The following is a 13,894-nucleotide window of genomic DNA, read 5'->3' on the forward strand; positions in this document are numbered from 1 at the left end:
GAACTATTGTACATGTTTTCCCATTCATTTGTTACCAAAAACATCAAAGATTTTGAGTTCTTATTGTGTTGATCAAACATTGTTTTGGAAAATGTAGGTCGGCTATTTGTGATTTTTGTCAATAGGGTTGTAATTTAAATGCAGTATTTTGGTTTTGTGGACTGCAGCATATTTTGATTTCTTTTCATGTTTCTTGGACAGCACATAATCAGCCTAGATGTGATCATCATATACCATACAATTTGAAAGAGCAAGACTCAAATAATTCACATCCTCTTGACATGTTCATATCACTTTGCAGTTAACTGTGAATGGTGCACACTAACACATAACTGTTACATTCTTAAAATTGCTTGTTTATAGAATAATATAAACAGTAAACAGGAACCTGATTACAAGCCCTATAATGTGGCGTTCAGTCTAAATGTAAACGTTACATTATATTTAACCTGTTTCCCATCTGTAGCAAAATCCAGAACTTTGTAGTCATAAATAAAACAAATTTTAGCAGTTAAATATGGCTCATCATGCACTTTTTTTCACTCAGTGAAATAGGCCTGATGCGTCCAGCACAGTATATGGCCTTTTCTTGTGCGTCACTGAATACACAGATGGTTAACGCCTGAGGTATTTAAAGGCTAAACATAGCAACAAAGAGGAACTGGCTTTCATACACACGTTCTGAAGTTGTGATGCTTTGATTGACAGCTGTGTAAGGAGTGTGAGCTCTAATGAAGCTGCAGTTAATGGAGATAAATAGAGAAGTGCCAGTGGCAAAATGCACACCAGCACTTTCAAACCAATTATTCTCTACATTAAACCAACGGATGGATCATTAACAACCTGCCTGGATTTTTCCTCTGTCTCACACACACTTTCACACTTCTCTTCTGTCGCAGGCCCACGTGCGTGTATCATTTCAGGAGCTTGTTCACGACAATTTTGCTGAGATTGTGCTGTGAACAACAGTGACGTGTAATTATAAAGTGGAGCTGCTTGACTGTGCACCATACATAAATACCACGGTATATGACTATAGTAATCATTCATTACCAGTGGTGTATATTAAAGTAGGCGTTGACTGATACAATGTAAGATATACTTTTGTTAATCATCACTGTTGTGTTGATTTCCCAGAAACATCCCTAAAACAAGATATGAGATATATAAAACAATATATAAAACTATAACAAGATATATAAACAAGACAGTATGTGGAAGCCATGGAATAAAATCATTTTTAAAAACGTTTATATCTAACAATTCTGACTTTTTTTCTCACAAATCCGAGTTTATTTCTCACAATTCTTAGAAGGAGAAACAGAATTGTGAGAAATACTCGTTATTTTGTCTTTTTTCCCTCAGTGTGATATAAACTCACAATAGTGAGTTATACAGTCCAAAATAAGGAGATATAAACTCGCAAATGCAAGAGAATTGTGAGATAAAAACTTTATATTTTTAAGAGTTATCCATGTAAAATGTTATAGGTTTAAATATTATTTCATGCTGTAACTGTATGTCCCCTATGAACTGCATATGTGAATATTATGTAGAATTACTGTTTACATCAAATTCATGCTTTAATAGTAGAATAATCATTGCAGGTTTCATCAGTCCAGTCTGTGTTGAGCTTCAACGACAGTTTTCTATAAAAAAGAAGACTATGTTTTTTGCATTTCGGTTCTGACATCCAAAAGCACAACAAAACATTTTTCTCTGATTCTGTGGATTTTACCCGTTTTCCTCCAATTATTACCAATATTATTCTGCCAACACTCATGCGCACGCAGCTGCAAGTGACGTAACTGTGACGTCTGCCTCAAATTGGTCTGTTGGTCTAATAGTAAGGTAAGAGTTACACTCAAAACAAGAAAACTAATTTGCCAATGGGACAGACAGACGATAGATAGATAGATAGATAGATAGATAGATAGATAGATAGATAGATAGATAGATAGATAGATAGATAGATAGATAGATAGATAGATCAGGCATAATAATAGATGAAGAAAGCCAATGTTTCTTATCAAGCCAGTGCTAAAATCAGTGTCTACTTGAGTGACAAAGATTAAAAAATACAAATGTAATACAAAATTGTCACAGATCCCTTGTTTCCCTGGACTCCATATCCCATGATCCTCCTGTTCTCCACACCTGCACTCACTTCCCTCGTCTTCTCCCCATCATCACTCATCACCTGCACCTGGACTTGATTATCCTCACTGCCTTTATATTGCACTCACTCCATTCACTCCTTGTCGGTTCTCTATTGTGTTAACGTGTATGTTTGGTGTCCCTGCTCTTTGTTTATTAAAGTATACTACTTTGCTGTGGAAATCCATATCTGCCTCGTCTCTGCACCAGCAACCGTAACAAAAATATAGCTGCAAGCAGCAAATATCAGGGTTCAAGAGCTTTAAGGCCTTTATGCACATGCAAAAAAGGCCATATATTTTAATTAGCAAGCCTGTAACCATCTCGATCATAGATGGAAAAGACCATTTACAGCCAATACAGGCAATTTACTGAAATATATAGTTTTTAAAGCTTTTTTTACAGTTATCGATGTTGAACCAAATACTGAGGACTAGTTCACCAAAGTTGTTTGTTTAAAAAAAAATCTCCAATATTTAAAGGTGCAGTATGTAATAATTCTGTCCGCTAGAGGCCTATTCAAAACAAAGGCGTAGCTTGATGAGCGCAGAATCTTGGGAATCTCGTCTTCACCTTTGGTGCAATAGAATAGGGATCGGACTCGGGCAGAAATCATGTTCATGGATGTGATTATTAGCGTTACTGTAGTATGAAGCAGAGCAGGAGTGAGTGTTGTGGAGCTGAACGAGGAGCTGGAGCGATTGATCAACACACGCCTCACGAGCAGCAGGACTTTTATTATGACACAGTCGCCGGCGCCGCTTCCGCTTTTCCAGTCATGAGTATGAGGTAACGCAGCTCTGTTTATCATATTAGATACATTTGAGAATGTTGAAAATATTATAACGTTACTCTGTGCGTTCGCTCGGCGGCTGCTGTGAGACAGTGTTACACACTGCAGTAAGATAGATCGATTTTACTAGGGCTGTAACAATATGCGATATGAAACCGAAACCGCGATACGCAGGTCCACGAACCTGTATCGCGATGTGAGAAGGCAGAATCGCGACACACCCCTTCCAACTCCCAGAGTTATCCTTCCTGTCCAGATCCAATGCTACCACATTTTTAAATTACTATAAGTATTAGGGGTGTAACGATTTATCGTAGATGGTGTGTCTCAATCAGCTCTCTAGTTCAGTAAGTGTTTCGCGCACACATTGAATCTTGCAAGCAGGTTTAAACGTTTCTCATTTCATTCTCTTGCATGGTCGCTTGAGAAAAGTCGTGGCTTTCTTTCACCGCAGTGCACAGCAACAGCTGTGCTCACAGAAAAGCAAAAGATGCTTGCGATGCTTTGCTTTAAGAAGTTCTGTGGGGCCGTTCACATATAGACCTTTTTCACAAGAATCGGAAATCACGTGACGCAGGGTAAAGTTAGTTCCGCTATGCGTCTACGGCTATTACATTGATATGCTCTTTTCTCAAGTATCGCTTCTTACCTTTTCTGTTTTGTCTGTTTTCCAAATAGCTTTTGTATAATCTACAAATAAATTATTTTCTACTTGTTTGTAGCTTATACAGCCACTCAGACCGTTGATCGAATTTACCGGAAGATGGATTTATATCACCAGCTGTCATACAGCAAAGGCTATGCAGCTACGCATTCAGCAATTTCCCAGATCGTATTACGTACTACGAACATTTATATAATTTATTAATTAAAAAAATTAACTCCCAATATATACTTTAATGTGGGATATAAAGTCGTGAGATACATAATATTGTCGTGAGTTTAATAGCTACGTTTTAAAAAATATATAGCATGTCTCATATGGCATCACATCCCACATTCAAGCATATGTTATCATTAATCCTGATCGATTAAAATGATTAAACTAAGACATAATTTCCAAAACCACACTGTACACAACCATCAGTCTTTGCATGTTGCAATAGCACAACAATGCTGCGCATAATACACACTTTAAGATGATGATGACAGGAAAATGAGTGAGAGATGACTGAAGTGTTTATATCCAGAAATATCATGGTGCGAGCAGTCCTGCTTCACGAATCAGAGGATCAGGCTTGTGTGATAAGGGATCTACCAGTCGATCATTTCCCCAGCACGTCGCTAAAAACACTCTATACATCTCATTATGTGCATACTATCCACCCTAAATAGTACTGAATATTAATAATGTCACATAGTATGAACGTTTAGACACAGACACTGTCTTTACAGCACATGGAGCGCGATAATGCACAGCCGCGCCAAACAGACACGAAGAATAAAACCAGTTTAACCGCCATCACTTCAAATTATTTATTAAATTTAGCTCTTAATGAGAGCTCTGTAGTCTCACCAATAATTCACCAAGGCCGTTCAAACATTTTCAAGACATTTAATTCGTAAAACGACTTTGATTCCCGAACTGGTTCTGATCGAGGCTATCTATCACTGTAACCGGAAAATCTTTTACACTGCGTGGCTCATTCCGGAAGCCAAAAACCCGGAAGTGTGAAAAAGGTCTATTGCGTCTTTTCCGCGTACAAGTCAGTTATTATTTTCAAATGTAGCCGTGCGGCAGGCGCGCTCATAATGGGATCAACGCGGTCGCGACGCGCATGCAATTCTCAACTTCTCAGAATGCCGCAAGCGCACCGCAGGTCGTGTGACAAGAATCAGTCGAATCAACCGAGCTATGGCCTTTCTGTAACAAAACATCAAAAGCTCAGCCGAACAGCTGATCATAGCTGTACATGGTGGTTTTTATATCTTATCTCCATCAATATATCTCGTAGTAAAACTAATGCAAGGGCTAGAAATCATTTATCCTTTGCAGAAACATCCTGATCCTCTTGGAGAGCTCAGTTTATGGTTGCATAGCAACGACCGACGCCACGGGAGCGCACGCGCTTTGGAAAGATGGAGAAGCGGCGCGGCCGCGCCTTCCACGCGTTTTTAGACGCGATATGTGAACAGCCCCTATTCATAATTCTAAGTTCAGGTTAAATTTAACATTTTTTTTTCAGTGACAGACAGCCCTATTCAACTGTTAATTTGAATACAGAACGTTTTTATTAAAATGTTATATTTATTTTATTGAAATGTGATCTTGTATGTACAACAAGGAAAATTATTGAAATTTGTTAATGTTTTTTTAATAAATCTTGTTTGAATTTCAGTTTAATTTTGTTCAAAATATCGTGATACGTATCGTATCGTGAACTCCGTATCGAGATACGTACCGTATCGTGACCTGAGCGTATCGGAACGCCCCTAGATTTTACAATATCATATTAAATGCTGGATGGCTTGTGTTGATAAATGGCATACAATTAATTTTAAAATGTATTGTATGATGGAGAAAATGCTGTATTACTGTTTGCTAAAAATAAGTTACTATAAGTAACTATGTTAGCTACTTGACAAAATAGTGTTTTTCTCTGAGGCATGGTAAAGCATGGTACTCGCAAAAAATCAAGAAAATTAGATTTAAACAATAAGACTAAATGTGTGTCAAGTGAACAAAATATATAACACTGGCCTAGTGGTTTTAGGATATTTTACTGCAAAAATATTACATATTGCACCTTTAGCGAATGATTCAGTGGACAGAGATGGTCCTAGAGGCAAAGTTGCTCAAAATGAGGAGTTCTACCATGTGGTATGAATGTTTTGGGCGTGTGCAAAAAAACGTGCGATACACAATCCTTTACATACATGAAAAACGCAAAGGCTAACAAGGATGGTTTTAGTAAAAGAGGCGTGAATCGAAAACTTTTTTTTTGATAATTATTGACAATCAGACTCCACCGAATCTCGCTGCACTGATTTGGTTCTGATTGGACCAAAAACCTAGGACTTTCTCAGTTTGTGTAAATTCTCTTAGGGATCAGAGTATTTATTTTTTCCCACATTAATTTCACACATGTCCAGGACAATTATGTGGTTTTGTTTCAGTAATACAGATTATACTTTTTTCACATTCCCCCGAAAGACTGGAATGTGAAATGTGACAACATTTGTACATTGTAATGACCATACAACAGCATAAAAATGTTATCTGATCTAATGAAAAAATATACAAGACAAACTAAAATATTTTGTCAGTAAAAAACAATTTTTAACTTTTTAATATAAAATAATGGCATTTTTAATAATTAAAAATAAACTAATTTTTGCGTTTGACAACAAACACACTGCAAAACAGCTATACAGCATAGTTCAAAACATAATAATAATTAGTCATTTCTGAACATTGACTCTTAGTCTTTATTCACCTTTTTTCTCATGGTTTATCAATGGAATTCATAACAGAATAGAATAGAATAGAATAGAATAGAATAGAATAGAATAGAATAGTTCTAATAGGGACACATTGTAACACAGTGTTACAACATGCCCCACCTGAGCAACATAAACCCGGCTCGTGTCTTCGGCTGGTTAGATCAGCATTGAAGAACTACCTCAACTGTTAAATGACAGATATAGGATTAAAATAATATCAGATTTGTCTCATTTTAATTAAACACAAAAAATAAAGATGAAAAATTAACTAAAGAAATTTACTTTTGCTATGGTTAAATAAGTGATCAGTGATATCTTCCAAAGATTTTTTAATTTTGCCGCAATTTGTTCTCGGTATAATGTTGATAGGGCAGCTAGTAAATACACTAAGTTTCGTCATGCTGGCATGTGTGGAAAGTTTTAAACCGTGTGTTACAGCTATAGCCCCGCTCTCCCCTAGTTCACAAGTTCAACAAATCCAAAAGGAACAATTCTTATTGGCTCACTCACCTCCTGAAGGTATGACATCTTCACACTGTAAAACATCACAGATCACAAGATCACGGGCTGATGTGAAGATGATGCTGAGCTAAGTCCCCCTAAGGACCCCTAAGCTTGTGCCAGGCTGCTGCTTTGTCTTTCCTTTCACCAAAGATCCTCTACTGGTTCTTTCAGAGGAGCTTCAACAAATTGCATCAGGACAGATTTATTCAATCTTAGTCTCATTACTTGACACATTAAGTATCCCTACCCCTTTTAAAGAAGGGTGTGTTAGATCTAAACTGATGGTTTGCTCAAGGCTGTTGATCTGCTGAATTTCAAACAATGCTGTAACTTCTTGCTTTCCTGTATTCTGTTTCAGCTCTCTTTCCATTGCTAAACTGTATGCATGTATGTTACATTAGTCTGTTTAGCAGTTAATAAAGTCTTGTTACTGTAGATTTTGTGGTTTTTCACAGCATTATTGCTGTATTCTTAACACTTTCCTACTGTATAAGATGTTTACAGTATGTTGTTGTAGATTTTGTGGTTTTTCACAGCATTATTGCTGTATTCTTAACACTTTCCTACTGTATAAGATGTTTACAGTATGTTACTGTAGATTTTGTGGTTTTTCACAGCATTATTGCTGTATTCTTAACTCTTTCCTACAGTTTAAGATGTTTACAGTATGTTACTGTAGATTTTGTCATTTTTCACAGCATTATTGCTGTATTCTTAACACTTTCCTACTGTATAAGATGTTTACAGTATATCGCTTTAGATTTTCAATGCATTCCAGGAAAATATTAGCCTACCGTAAATCTAAATACAGTACTAAATGACCCCGAAAATCACCACACACCTCCTCATGCAATGGCTCTGTGACAACAAGAGTATGGTAGGTTATCATTTTTAAATCATTTTATATGTTTTTCTCTGATGTTATTTGCAAGATATAAAGCTACGTTTTATTTAATATGTTTCTGTAAGAATACGATGAAAGTACATTAAATTAGTAGGTATACTTCAAAACACATGTAAGGTTAATCGCCTTATTTATAACATTTGTATAAGTTGTCTGTAAGAACATCGGAGCGGGTGCTCATTTCTTATTTAATCCACGCTGACTAGCATTTTCCTCCCGCAGCACTGAACCATCAGGCGGGAAGAGTCGTCGCAATAAAGAAGACCTTTTTCTCTACAGCAGGTGGTTTCAAAAATTTTAAGATGATATGTATTCACTGTTATTGTTGTATACTAATTTACTTTTACTCTTCAGACTTTTATTTTTATAATTACAACATTTATTTTGTCACAATGTGTTACTGTGATTTTACTGGTATGGATATAATTGTATTGTTTTCATTGATGAAATATGGTGAAGATGCTAGTAAATCTGTATATTCTATTGAAGTTCAGCTATGAAATGTAAAAGATGAAACCTGAATAAATCTATTGATGTGAAGCAATAACTGATGTTGTTGAAAATATAACATATAACATTAATATATAAATTAATAATAATAATAATAATTGTAAAAATAACAGTATGATGCTGTTCTTTATTTTACAGTAGGCCTGTGCTTAAAACAACTGTAGTTAAATTTGCAGTAATTTTACTGTGGTATAAAATACAGAAGCCTGCTGGCTATTTGTTGCCAGTAAGTTACTCCAAATATTTATAATTAATTATAACTGTCACAGGCTGGTGAGGTGCTGGTTAGCATGATGAAGATGATCAATCTTTATCAGTCTTATTTACAAACTCAGATAACTCAGAATACAGCAACAGGAAGAAGACTAAATTAACCAAACTTCACTTACACGTTGACGAAAACCGGCAAACAAGCAGAGAACAAAGAGGAACTTAAGGTGATGATACACTGGGCATTTTTTTGAGCAGTGTTGCTGAGTGATGTTGCTTGCGCACTTTCCTATTGAGAATGGGCAACAAAAAAAAAATTTTCTTTGTACAGATGACAGTGTTATCAAAACTATCCCCGTTCACACGGATCAGTGAAAACCACTTAAAACGCGGTATTACACATGCCAGACAAGTAGTTGGCGATGACACTTTGTAAAGAAAGATTACGCGCCTGCACACATACGCATTCTTATACAGCACTCATCTCGCGCATGTCTATCCACCTTATTTTTACAGTTTACTGCTCGTTATTTCCCTATAACGGCTAATAAATCGGAAGTCTCGCACATTCACAGAAAACATCTTACCTTAGCGTTGAAAAATAAGGTGGAAAGACTAAACATGTAATACTCATGTGCATGCCATTTCACAGATTTGCATTTTCGCAGTTTACACAGAGATTTTCAAAAACTTGCTATTTGAACCCCATTTTCAAAAGTTTGTGTTTTCAGGCCATTAAAACATATAAATAACCGGCCAAAACACACAAAAAGTTTTGAGTTGAAAACGGTTTTGTGAAAACAGCCCCTTAAATACACAATGATAATGAACTAAATGCAGACAGGTGAGCTCGTTAATGAATGTCCATGACAACTAATGACTGGCGGGTAACTGGAACAAAAGAAACAGGTAACTGAAGCAAAACAAACTAAAAGTCCATGAAAATGAAACTTAACACAGACCAATAGATCAATCAAGACAAAGATGTTGTTTCTGTTTTATTTCTCAGTAAAAAATTAGAACATTATGTGATATTATTTGATAAATATCTTATTCAAGAGAGACGCCTAAGCGATAACCACAATATTTAAAATGAATATGACGCTTATCTTATCATGACATGTAAATACTCCAGTGCCAGTACCTGTTTGAGCTCTCAGGTGGCACTATTGCACCTTAACGCTGACACCTGTCAAACAAGAATATGCAGCGCACTGCTATTCCGAGAGTGAGAGGCTCTGCCACACCCGGCCAGAAAAAGTAAAGTAAGCTTGACAGTATGGGTGTTTTTCGGCTTCCAAGAAAACAGCTCCTGTTCTGCAGGATTTGCCTAGCTACAGTCAGTGCGAAGGGTGGCAACACCACCAACCATTTGGGAAATGTTATATTAACCTGTTAACAGTGACTTTCTGTGTTCATATATTTAAATAAAGGGTGATTATTGTAAAGATGCCGTAGAACGTGTTTTCAAAAGATGTAATATAAGTCTAAGGTGTCCTCTGAATGTGTCTGTGAAGTTTCAGCTCAAAATACCCCATAGATTTGTTTTTTTATTCATTTTTTTAACTGCCTATTTTGGGGCATCATTAAATATGCACCGATTCAGGCTGCGGCACCTTTAAATTCTCGTGCTCCCCGCCCCCGGAGCTCGCGACTGCCTTAAATAACATAAACAAAGTTCACACATCTAAAATATCCCTCAAAATGGATCTTTACAAAGTGTTCGTCATGCAGCATGTCTAATCGCATAAGTATGGTATTTATTTAGATGTTTATATTTGATTCTGAATGAGTTTGATGGTGCTCCATGGCTAAAGCTAACATTACACACTGTTGGAGAGATTTATAAAGAATGAAGTTGTGTTTATGAATTATACACCAGACTGCAAGTGTTTAAAAATGAAAATAATGACAGTCTTGTCTCCGTGAACTTTAACCACATTTAACAGTACATTAGCAACATGCTAACGAAACATTTAGAAAGACATTTTACAAATATCACTAAAAATATCATGTTATCATGGATCATGTCAGTTATTATTGCTCTATCTGCCATTTTTCGCCATTGTTCTTGCTTGCTTACCTAGTCTGATGATTCAGCTGTGCACAGATCCAGACGTTAATACTGGCTGCCCTTGTCTAATGCCTTGAACATGGGCTGGCATATGCAAACATTGGGACTGTTACGTAAACAGAGATTCGCCTGTTCTTCAGAGGTCTTTTAAACAAATGATATTTATATAAGAAGGAGGAAACAATGGAGTTTGAGACTCACTGTATGTACACGAGCAAGAGTGCCGTTTTACCCAAATCAGCACAAATGCAATGTTCCTTCAAATTATTGTTAAATGAACAATGTGTTTAGACACATTTTAGACACAGTATTGATAATATTGTTTTTTCTTTATTTCGCCAACAAAAATTTCAAAATTATGAACAGCAGAACAGAGCCCCCGTGCAACAGACAGAAATGTTTTTGTTACACTGACTGAATCCACGTTTAGAATGAAAGAATCCGTGCTTTGTTCCTGAATGAATCAGTCATTTGAACAAATCGGTTGAATGAATGACTCACTCACTCATTAAGACAGTAACTTGTTGCCACCTACTGGCAGTTTAACTTAGTTTCATATTTAAAGTACATTTTAAATTAGAAACAAATCCGTATTTAAATATTAAATTAAATTAATGTAGACAAATTGTAAATGCTAAATATATTAATGTCACTTCTCATTCTGTGTCGCCTCTGTATTGCAAAGATGGATTTTGTTGATAATGATTTCATCCCCCCCCCAAGGATTCTATAGATATCATGATATATCGATCTTGTGAATTCTTTTGGCCACAATAACCGTGGTGTGAAAAATCTAAAATCGTGACAGCCCTAGTTGACAGGTGAACTCTTTAGTCTTTCACTTTTCACCAAATTAACAAAATTAATCTAGATCATTTTGTGCTTTTAGGAAAAACTCCATATTTTATCTCACAGTTTACTTGTGTATTTGTAAATGAAATGAATGTTGCTCACATGCAATTTTTTATTCATTTAAGTGAGAAGGCTTTCTAAATGTTTTAAACTCTTGCAGCTTCTCTGTAATATGGACTTGTTCGTGTGATTCCAGGTATGCAGACAGAGCGAAACTCTTGTCACAGTACGAGCACTTGTAAGGTCTTTCTCCAATATGACGTTTTTGGTGCCGTTTCAGATAGCTAGCTTGTGTAAAGCTCTTCCCACACTCCGAACACACATGATCTCTCAGTTCATCATGTGTTTTTATGTGGTTTTTACAATTGTCCAGCCATGAAAAACTCTTTCCACAGAAAGGACACACATAAGGCTTCTCACCTGAGTGAACTATCAGGTGTCGTTTTAGCAGTGATGACACATGAAAACCTTTATCACACTGATCACAGTTAAATGGCTTTTCTCTGTGATGAATGTGCAGATGAGCCCTGAGGCCTGATGCTTGATAAAAACTCTTTCCACACTCGGTGCATGTATACGGTTTCTCTCCTGTGTGAATTCTTGTGTGTACGTCAAGGTTTTCTTTACGTTGAAAACTCTTTCCACACTCAGTGCATGCATACGGTTTCTCTCCTGTGTGAATTCTTGTGTGTCTTTTAAGGGGTCTTATATCTCGGAAACTCTTTCCACACTGAGTGCATGTGTACGGTTTCTCTCCAGTGTGAATTCTTGTGTGTATGTTAAGGTTTTCTGTACGTTGGAAACTCTTTCCACACTGTGAGCAGGTGTGCAGCTTTTTGGCTTTTGTGTCCTGAGTTTTGAAGTCACAATGTTGCTTTATGTAATTTAGTTTCTGTCTTTGTTCCTTCATTTCCATCTGATCTAAAATGAACAAGTTAAGAACATAGAATCAGTTTAAGGAAGACAAAAATGGCACAAGAAGCCTCAGACCAAATGCAACAGTGACTAATTAAAGACCTATTAAGATCATTTTAGGCAAAAGAGATGAAAAAATGATCAAGAATGAGGATTTACTGGTTCATCACTTTCGACCAATAGGTGGCGCTGTGACCTAATTAATGTGGTATGGTCAGAGTGAGGTGACAATGACACTTGCAAAGTTTGGTGTCAATATGTCAAAGCATTGTAGAGAGCATTACAGACTCAACAGTGATTTTGGCATCATGCCTCAAATTCGTTGCTGCAGTATGGGAAAAAGGTTTTGTCTATCAACATGAAATCCAGAAGTTTTTGTCGGCATGGTCTGAAGATGATACGATTAAATTTTGGCGAAAATTGTACCAATGGTCTAGGAGGAGTTTAAAAAAGTGTGATTTTAAAGAAAATCGAAGTAGTGGAGACTTAGTTGTGCTGACTATGGCAAAATTGGCATCAATGTTCTCAGCATGACCCACAGAATCTAATTAGACCAGTCTTATTACAATAGGCCACATTTGTATAAAGCTATTAGCATTTTTTAAATATTTCATTATAAAATTTGACCACAAGGAGGCGCTGTCTCAAAACCTATCGTGTACCTTCAGAGCATGATGCCGATGGCACATCCTGTTTCGTAATGGTACATCAATGCCATAATGAAGCATTTTGTATCATAATGGAAATTTGATGTTTTGTTCAATTATAGTGCCACAAAGAGGCACAATCCAACCAATTTTTTTTATTTGTCCTCATGGTGACCCCATACATGTGTGTCTTAAATTTGGTGAAAATATCTCATTTCCTTTTGGAGTTATAGACATTTATATGTATGAGATCATAAAAAATGACCCATTTTGATCTTTTTGCCACTTCCAATCAAAATTTTGACATTTTGGCTTTGACATGTATTTAACCAGCTTAGGTTCCATGTTTCCTACACTGGTTTCGTCTCGATCGGACTAACGGTTTTCAAGATATTCGCAATCGTTTTTTAAATGCTAAATCACCACACCGCACAAACCATAAGTCGAAACCTAGCATGTTTGGTATTGTTGGTCTCGGCAAGGATTCAGGAGTCTTAGAATGGGAGTCCCGTGAAAATAAGTCAACGAGATAAAAAGTTATAAGCATATGAAAAAAAAAATCTCCACTAGGTGGCGCTGGTCCAAAACTTCTCAGGCTCCTTCAGGGCATTGTGTTGATGACCCATACCGAGTTTCGTAACAATACACTAATGCATCTAACGAGAAATTTTTAAGAAGTTATAAACAAAAATTAAAAAATTTCATATCTCCGCACCAGTAGGTGGCGCTGCGCTGAAACACTGCATGATGCCTCAGGTCTTGCTTGTGATGACATGTACCAAGTTTGGTCTGAATACGATAAAGCATTGCGGAGATACAGCCTTATGTCTATTTTTGCAAGCACTACATGCAATTAGTTTGCGTGTTTTTCGAAAATGGTTTGA

At 36.5% G+C, this 13,894-nt stretch overlaps 1 protein-coding gene across 1 annotated transcript; it reads right to left on the minus strand.

Moving 5' to 3' along the window:
• Positions 1-11,560: 11,560 nt before the first annotated feature.
• On the minus strand, positions 11,561-12,364 carry LOC137004267 (zinc finger protein 329-like). Its single transcript, XM_067364450.1, has one exon. The coding sequence runs from the start codon at positions 12,362-12,364 to the stop codon at positions 11,561-11,563; it is 804 nt and encodes a 267-aa protein (XP_067220551.1).
• Between the last annotated feature and the right edge of the window lie 1,530 nt (positions 12,365-13,894).

Source organism: Chanodichthys erythropterus, chromosome 17, assembly GCF_024489055.1.
Source record: "Chanodichthys erythropterus isolate Z2021 chromosome 17, ASM2448905v1, whole genome shotgun sequence".
Taxonomy (NCBI): Eukaryota; Metazoa; Chordata; class Actinopteri; order Cypriniformes; family Xenocyprididae; genus Chanodichthys; species Chanodichthys erythropterus.

Excerpts from the sequence above, each read along its gene's own strand:
- LOC137004267 (XM_067364450.1), bottom strand. The coding sequence starts at position 12,364 with ATGGAAATGAAGGAACAAAGACAGAAACTAAATTACATAAAGCAACAT.